This window comes from Meriones unguiculatus, chromosome 17 (assembly GCF_030254825.1).
Source record: "Meriones unguiculatus strain TT.TT164.6M chromosome 17, Bangor_MerUng_6.1, whole genome shotgun sequence".
Taxonomy (NCBI): Eukaryota; Metazoa; Chordata; class Mammalia; order Rodentia; family Muridae; genus Meriones; species Meriones unguiculatus.
Genome location: NC_083364.1, coordinates 93,550,865 through 93,559,672, shown reverse-complemented (window position 1 = coordinate 93,559,672; position 8,808 = coordinate 93,550,865). Strand labels below are relative to the sequence as shown.

The window sequence follows — 8,808 nt, the reverse complement described above, 5'->3', positions numbered from 1 at the left end:
TTAGCAGACTAGCTTCCCCCAACCCCAGCTGGCATCTGAAACTATAACCCTTTTCCTCCACTTTGCTGTAATTCTTCAACCTGTGGTCCCCACCCAGGTATTTGGTAAGTACCCTGATTGGAGACTATTCTACGATTTTTATTGTTTTGGTTTTTTAAAACAGTTTCTCTGTGTAGCCTTGGCTGTCCTGGACTTGATTGGTAGACCAGGTTGGCCTGTAGACAGAGATCTGCCTGCCTCTGCCACCCTAAGTGCTGGGATCATGAGGCATGCACCACCACACCTGGCTTTTATAAAATCTCACACTCTTACTTCCACAGTGGAACACATCGTTTTGTATGACCTGAGTATGTGCCTCCCACTAATGGTCATTTATATAGCTCATATAAAAACTATATAAACTTTTTCTCCTCCCCAAACGGTTCTCTGTGTAGCCCTGGCTGTCCTGGAACACACTTGTAGACCAGGCTAGCCTTGAACTCAGAGAAATCCTGCCTCTGCCTCCCAAGTGCTGAGATTAAAGGTGTTCACCACCACACCTGGCTAAACTATTATTCCTTTTGAGGTAAGAGCCCTTTTTACGTGGACTTCTTAACAGAATACTTACAGCTCAGTGCTTGGCAAACATATGCTAAATACACATGTACTGTTTACCTTTCAAGATTTATTCTATTTTATATCTACGAGTGTTTTGTCTGCATGTTTATATGCACCATATATGTGCCTGGTGGGTGCCACAGAGGTCAAAAAAGGCTCCAGAACCCTTGGGTCAGATGGCTGTGCACCACCATGTGAGTGCTGGGAATTGAACCCAGGTAGGTCCTCTGCAGGAGCAACAAATGCTTCTAACCGCTGAGACAATTTATAGCCCCACATTTACTGCTTTATTATTTTATGTGTATAGGTGTTTTGCATGCATGTATGTCTGTGTGCCACATGTGTGCCTGGTGCCCTCTGGAACCGGAAGAGGACATCAGGTGCCCTGGAACTAGTTACAGACAGTTGTGAGCTGCCATGTGGGGGCTGGGAATAGAAGAGCAGCCAGTGCTCTGAACTGCTGAGCCATTCTTTGTTCCGCACATTTACTGTTTCCCAGTGTCTGACTTTACAGAGAAGCATCTCATATAAGAGACCCAGAAGGTGGAAACAATAGGACTTAACACCCAATCGGGAAATTCATACATCTTTGCCTTTGTCTTCAAAACAATCAAGAGGGACCTTGAGAAATGAACAAGTCCATATGAGCATTGCCTGCCTTCTGGGGAGCCCCGAAGGCTCACGACTCTCTAGCCCTACCTGGTACAAAGATATATATGCAGTCAAAACACCCATACACATAAAGTATAAATAAATAAAGGCTGGAAAGTTGGCTCAGTGGTTAATTATATTTGTTGTTCTTGCAGAGCACTGGGGTTCGTTTCCCAGCACCCACATGATACCTCACAACTGAACTCCAGAATACCATCTTCTAATCCACATACGTACTGCATGCACCTGGTGCAAAAACAAGCATTCAGGCAAATCATCCATCCCCATAAAGTGTACATAAATAAAGACTAAAAAAAAAAGTTAAGGAGCCAGGCGGTGGTTCTACACACCTTTAATCCTAGCCTTTAATGTCAGCACTAAGGGAGAGGCAGGCAGATCTGACACCAGGCCAATCTGGTCTATAGAGCAAGCTCCAGAACAGCCAGGGCTGTTAGAGAAACCCTGTCTCCAAAAACAAAACAACAAATAACAATGACAACAACAACAAAAATGAATCAAGAAATTGCTCTTCAGAAACAATTTCAAGTTCGAGGCCAGCCTGATGTACAAACTGAGTCCAGGGCAGCCTGGAATCACAGAGAGTATGGCTACACAGAGAAACCCTGTCTCAAAAAAAAAAAAGTTGCTCTTCAGGATGGAATGGAACATGTTCAGTCTCATCGATGAATGTAGAGCCAGGCGACCTCTGATTTTTTCCCTTCCCCTTCCAGTGTCTGGCCATGTGCGGTTCTCGGTGAGTGCTTGCTGATGGTGTGAAGTATAATCTGGCTGGCAGGGGCTGGAGAGATGGCTCAGAGCTTAAGAGCACTGGCTGCTCTTCCAGAAGTCCTGAGTTCAATTCCCAGCAACCAAATGGTAGCTCACAATCATCCATGATGTGATCTAAATGCCCTCTTCTGGCCTGCAGGCAGTATGCTGTGTAAGTAATAAATCTTTTTTTTTAAGATTTATGTAATTTATTATTTATACATTATTCTGCCTGCGTGTGTGCCTGAATGCCAGAAGAGTGTACCAGATCGCACTATATAGATGGTTGTGAGCCACCACATGGTTACTGGGAATTGAACTCAGGACCTCTGGAAGAACAGCCAGTGCTCCTAACCTCTGAGCCATCTTTCCGGCCCAATATAAATAAATCTTTTAAAAAACAATAATAATCTGGCTGGCAGAGCTCTAAAAGTGCTGCCCTGAATGCACAAGCCTTTGGTCTTATATCCCCAGCATTCCATAAACAAGTGACAAAGAGGCTGTAATCCCAGCACGTGGAAGACGGAGGCAGGAGGATTTGTAACTCAAAGTCCTCCTTTTCTATATAGAGTGTGAGGCCAGCCTGGGCTAAGGGAGAGGATGTGTCAAAAATAAATAAATGTAAAATAACACCCAAACAAAAGACCGGCAGAACTTTAGGCCATCTTTCTAGGCCTAAAGAACCTTACTGACGGTGCAGGTGCCCCACGGGAGCAAACAGCCTGATCTTCCGGCGCTCTCCAAATCACATACATAGTGGAGTCACAAGCCCATCAAAAGCTGGAACTCCTCTCGAGGACCCAAAGCCCCCACGCCGATCCTGCCAGAGAACTACATTTCCCATGATCCAAATCGGTCGAACCCTGCCCTCGAAAGCCGGTGGAGGCGGAGCCTGTCGCCCCCGGTACAACAACGGCGTCCGGAGTATTCTGTCCTCTGTTCACTGGGGTATGGGTCTGTAAGAAAGAGACGGGTGTCCCCAGTGAGGGAGGCCGCCTGTCGCAGTGAGGTGCGATGCAAGGCTGCGCAGTGTAGCGCGGCAGAGGGGCCAGTGTCCGGCGGGAAGGCCGGGCGGAGGGGCCCCAAGCCACCGAGCCGCCGTCGGGTCTGTGGAGGTGAGTAGGGGGTGCAGCGGGACTGACTCTGTCCTGAGGCACCCCTCACCCGGTGAGCACAACCACCAGCATTCCAGACAACTCTAAAATCCATTGACCCCTATATTACAGAGTTCCTGTGACTTCTAAAACCCGACCCTTAGTTCACGTCCAGCAGTTCTCTAGTCAGGGTTCAGTGTCTCCACAAGACCATGCGTTTTTAATACAGGAGCTTGCTCGCTCACCTTTCATCCTCCTCCCTCCCCCAGCACTTAGCAAATAGTGAGGTGCGGAGCTTAAAAGCAGTTACACGCTATTCAATCCAGTATCACTCTGGGTACAGGTCTCTAACGTTCCCTGTTTTATGTGCAGCAAGTATTCTTTCGGAGAAGATGCTGTGAAATGATGGCGACCATCTGCACACGCGCGCGTGCGCACGCACACACAAAGTGCTCAGGGAAATTTGCAATTTGCTGAGGATACAATTAATTCAAGTGGCCCTTGCCTTTAATCCCAGCATTCTGGAGGCAGAGGCAGGCTGACCTCTTGTGAATTTGAAGCCAGCCAGGTCTGTATTATGAGTTCCAGGACCGCCAGGGCTATGTAGAGACCCTCTGTCAAACACAAAACAGTTAACTCCTTACTGGGCCCCAACCCTACCCTACCTACTTGTTGTACCTCATAATGTAATTTTGTTAAGTTGCTTAACATTTTGGACTTGTTTTCTTATAAAATGAGAAATTTGGATTAGATGGGTTCTAAGAACTTTCTAGGTCTAAAACTCTGTATGTGGTAAGTCGAGGAATTCAGATTTTGTCACAATATGTAATTACTAACCATCAGTGTCCATCTCCTAGCTTCATCAGTAAATAGTCATAAATATTTATGTATTACAAAGAACTGATGGGTTTGGTTTGGTTTGGTTTGGTTTGGTTTTTTTCCGTTTCTTTTATATGCATGTTGTTTTGCCTGCATGTGTTTCTGTGCATCCAGTGCCTACATAAGCCAGAAGAAGGTGTCTGACTCCCTGGAACTGGAGTTAGGGACATCTGTTAGCTGCCATGTGAGGGCTGGGAAACACACCTCAGCCCACTCTCACCCCCGAGAACCAATGCTTCCTAAGAACATGTAACCCACATCCTGACTTACCCTGGTACTGAAAAAAAGAAAATGGCTGAAAACACAAGTTTATTCAACTGCTCTTTGCTGTTTTGTAGATCACGGTTAGGGAGAATTCCAGATTCAATGATGATAAGCACAGCAGGCATGAAGATGGCTGGGATCTTAAGACTGCATCTAATAAGTTCGTCATTGATTCCTCATGGGGTAAGAATGCTTTCAGATCCTGGATGTAGGATGATGTCAACCCACACATCCAAGAAGAAGATCAGAGAATACTACAGCCTGCTGAATCTAAAGGAAGGCTGCTCTGCTGATGATGTCAGGGAGGCTTTCCGTAAGCTTGCCAAGCAGTACCACCCAGACAGCAGCTCTAACCATGCTGATTCGGCAACATTCATAAAGATTGAGGAGGCTTATAGGAACCTTCTCTGCCATGTGCTAAAACAAACAGATGCTAGACAGAATAAAGCTGAAGACACAGAAGAAGAGGAACAATTCAGATATAATACACCTCAGCACCGACACTATTTAAGCTTCGAAGGCGTTGGCTTCGGGACTCCCAGTCAGCGAGAGAAACAGTACAGACAGTTTCGGGCGGACCGTGCAACAGAGCAGGTGATGGAATACCAAAGGCAGAAGCTTCAGCGGGAGCACTTTGCTCATAGCTTAACTGTCAAAGACGTAAGACAGAGCAAAGAACAGAAGATAACTCAAGCCATCGAGCGCCTAGTGGAGGACCTCATCCAGGAATCAATGGCGAAAGGAGACTTTGACAATCTCAGTGGGAAAGGAAAACCTCTGAAGAAGTTTGCTGGCTGTTCATATATTGATCCCATGACTCATAACCTGAACAGAATATTGATAGATAATGGGTACCAACCGGAGTGGATTCTGATGCAGAAGGAGATTAAGGACACTATCGAGCAACTTCGAGAAGCACTTTTAGGGTGTAGGAAGACGTTTGGGAACCCTCTGACAACAGGGGAACAGAAACAGTGGAACCAAGTGTGTGAGAAGTTTCAAGAAAACATCCGAAAGCTAAACAAGCGAATTAGTGATTTCAACTTGATTGTTCCTATTCTGACCAGGCAGAAAGTCCATTTTGATGCGCAGAAAGAAATCATCAGAGTCGAGAAAATGTATGAGGCCTTCCTAGAAGCAAAAGAAATCACAGATAGAAGCCCAGCTGACATTAGCCAGGAAGAAGAAGAGAAAATGCCCAGAGTCAAGGCAGGCTTTCTAAACTGGTTGAATCTGTGGAAATTTATTAAAATATAACTATTTTGACATTCATGATCATTTACTGCTCTGGTCAGTTTTGAGTTGCTCTGACACCAGGCAGAACCTGAAATTGATTGTTGTGTTCCAGGGACTTGAGAGATCTGTGCCTTTGTAGTTGCTAATCACACACACACACACTCGTGAGGAAATTCAGTCAGTATTGCTGTAAGGATGCAGTGAGAAAGAAATACTATTGCTGAAGGAAAGAGGCTAATCCATGCCAGACTTCAGGTGATGGGTCCTAGGGCTGAGGCCCATGACCCACACAGGGCATTCCAGAAATCTTAGTGCTCTTTCAAATGCTAAGAACAAAAAGATAGTTGTTTGACATTTCTAAACATAGGTGTTTAAGCAAAAAAACAAAAGGCTATATTTTTAAAACACTAAACTGAGGATGTTGTAATGAGATTTAGCCAACTAAAGTCTCCAAATATATAGGAGGGAAGAAAGGATAGGGGGAGGCAAAGAAGGAAGGAAGAAGGCTGGCCCAGTGGTTAAGAGTGCTGGTTCTTTGCTGCTCCTCCAGAGGAACAGAGTTCAATTCCCGGGACCCATACCAGGTGGCTCACAACTGCCTGGAACTCCAGCTTCAGGGATCCAGTGACTTCTTCAGGCCTCTGTCGACATCTGCATGCACACACACATAAATAATAAATTAAAAATCTCCAGACTAAGGTCCAGGTGTGATGGCACATGCCTTTAATCCCAGCCCTTGGGAGGCAGAGGCAGGCAGGTCTCTGTGAGTTTGAGGTCAGCCTGGTCTATGAAGCAAGTCCAGGACAGTCAGGGTTCTGTTACACAGAGAAACCCTGTCTTAAAAAACAAACAAAAATCTCCAGACAACAGGTAATTCTTGCTATCTTATATTCCTGAGTTTATTAAAGCTCCAAATTCAAAAATATTTTGGAACACCTGCTGGGTGGAGGAAAATTGAAGTTCGGGAAATTAGTCTGCTGGGATTCCTGCACTTGCAAAGGCCTTACTGCAGAAACTAGACAAAGGAAAACAGTAAGCAAATAGGTAGGCTAACTGTAAGATACATTCCTACAGAAGTCAGTCAGTTAAGCGAGTTGATTTAAAAGTTCTAAAATTAGGTTCAATGCTAAAGAGTTTGAATATATTTTTGTAACTTTTAGAGAGGGTGAAAATCCCTGAAAACAATGCAAAGGTAAGAGTTCACTTCCAGTTTCTTCTTTGATCACAAGTTGAAATGCTACGTTTCAGACTTTCAACAACATTCAGAGCCCTAACTTCTGTTTTAGGGGCCCAACTTTCTGTCTTGGGGACCCTTTGATAGTTTGTCTAAGATGAGGTATCTCAGGTTTGTCCCTTGGCATCTTCAGAAAGTGACAGGAGACAGGTTGATGGGAGTGCTCCTGCCTCCTTTCAGAACGAGGGGCTCAGGCTTGGCTGCTTGCTTTGGGCACAGAACTAGGTACCTGAAAGGAAGTCAAGGAGGGAAGAAAGGAACAATCATTTCCAGAAAGCAGTGTTGAGATGGGTTTCAGGGTCTAATGAGTTGTTTTGTAAAGTATGTGATGGTTAAAACAATAAAGAAACCTCCATCCTCAAAAGGAAGTCGGAGCCTTTCTGCTTCCATGATTGAGCATTAGTTGTCACAATAAATGATTTTTTTAAGTCAGATTGAGTTATCTGGCTTCCACAGTGATGGTCCTGTATTACTATACATGAAATTGTCAACAGCATGGACTATGGCTTTGTGATAAGAACTATGATTCAAACATTTCAGAAGCCTGTTTTTCTATGACTTGTTTTAAAAAAAAAATGGGAATTTGGAGCAAACATGAGCGAAATAATTTTCAGTATTATATATGAGAAGGTGAGATTACCAAAAACTATTAATTTTAGCACCATTCACTTTATGTTTGCAAATGTCTGTATTAATAAAATTACCTTAATGACTATTTATTCGTCCGTTGATGTCTAACAAGTAAATAGCCATCACATTTGGGGCTGGCCACCTAAGTGGATCTTTAAATTTTTTTTATTCTTAGGTTATTTTCTTTCTCTTTTCAAAGCTTTTCTATGTATGTTTATGTGTGTAGGTGTTTTGCTTGCGTGTATGTATGTGCACCGTGTGCATGCTTGGTGCCCAAGGAGGTCAGAAGTGGGTGGATCTCTTGGGTCTGTTGTGAGCAGTTATGTGAGTGCTGGGAACTGAACCCAAGTCCTCTGGAAGAGCAGCAGGTACTCTTAACCACGGAGTCATCTCTCCAGCACGCTCCCCACCCCCCCTTTTTTTCTTTATTGTTTGAAGCAGTTTCATATAGTCCAGACTGGCCTCAAACTCACTTTGTAGCCAAGGGTGACTTTGAACTTCTGAGCTTCCTGCACCCACCTCCCCTGTGCTGAGATTACAGGTGTGGTTCAACCCAAGGGCTGGGCTAGGACCCAGGGCCTCACAAGCTGGACAAGCACTCTCCAGCTGAGGCTCCCGGGCCCAGGCCCCTCTAATGTTTTTGGTGGATGACGGATGACGGGATATCTGATTGTGATAACAATCCTCAAACGTTAAAGGGGCAGCTTCATTTATGTAAAAATGGCCTCGTTTTAGCAAGCCCTCTGGAGTCAGAGAAAGGGGCTGCAAGTTTTCAGTTTGCTGAGGTGGAGTTGATGCCTGTGCTGGCCTGTTATAATTAGTTTTTCCGCTGCCTGCCTGTTGATAAGTTTTCCTCTCCATTGCTGCGGCTGAGATTAACCGCCCTGGCAGACAGCTACTGGGAGGGAGAGGACTGATTCCAGCCCACTATGCCCGATTACAGTCCATCAGTTCAGGAAAGTCTAGGCATGGAAACTTAGACACAGCCAGCCACGTCACATCCGTAGTCAGGAGTATGTGTGCTTCATGCTTAGCTTTCTCTACTCAATAACTCAGGACCCAAGCCTGGGGAACAGTGTGGGCCCCTTTAAAGCCAGCAACACACACACACACACACACACACACACACACACACACACACACACACACACAAGCACGCTTCTGCTTCCAGCCCCCAGGCATGCCATGGGCCAATCTGATCTGGGCATCCCATCACTGAGACCCTCTTCCCGGGTACTTCTGAGGTCCTATCAAGCTGACAATTAAAACTAGCCAGCGCAGTAAATTATGAGATTCCACGGCACATTGATGGACACACAGGAAGCCCTGCCTGCTTTTCAACCCTTCTTGCACTGCTTCTGTCAGGACTGACCCAATGATCTGAGACAAGAGCCTCTTATCTACAGGCCTCAGGTAATTCACTGAACCCGGAAGAAAAACAGACATATATTGTTG

The 8,808-nt window shown here is 45.2% G+C and overlaps 1 protein-coding gene across 2 annotated transcripts; it reads left to right on the top strand.

The window, feature by feature from the left end:
• The first annotated feature begins 2,887 nt into the window (after nucleotides 1-2,887).
• On the top strand, nucleotides 2,888-7,438 carry Dnajc28 (DnaJ heat shock protein family (Hsp40) member C28). 2 transcript variants are annotated; one of them, XM_021628409.2, is made up of 2 exons: nucleotides 2,888-3,131; nucleotides 4,328-7,438. In XM_021628409.2, the coding sequence occupies exon 2, from the start codon at nucleotides 4,356-4,358 to the stop codon at nucleotides 5,508-5,510; it is 1,155 nt and encodes a 384-aa protein (XP_021484084.1). In that variant the 5' UTR covers nucleotides 2,888-3,131; nucleotides 4,328-4,355; the 3' UTR covers nucleotides 5,511-7,438. The 2 variants fall into 2 exon arrangements, with proteins under 2 accessions (XP_021484084.1, XP_060226722.1); XM_060370739.1 differs by lacking the exon at nucleotides 2,888-3,131 and adding an exon at nucleotides 3,201-3,678.
• The last annotated feature ends 1,370 nt before the right edge of the window (nucleotides 7,439-8,808 follow it).

Excerpts from the sequence above, each read along its gene's own strand:
- Dnajc28 (XM_021628409.2), top strand. The coding sequence starts at position 4,356 with ATGATGATAAGCACAGCAGGCATGAAGATGGCTGGGATCTTAAGACTG.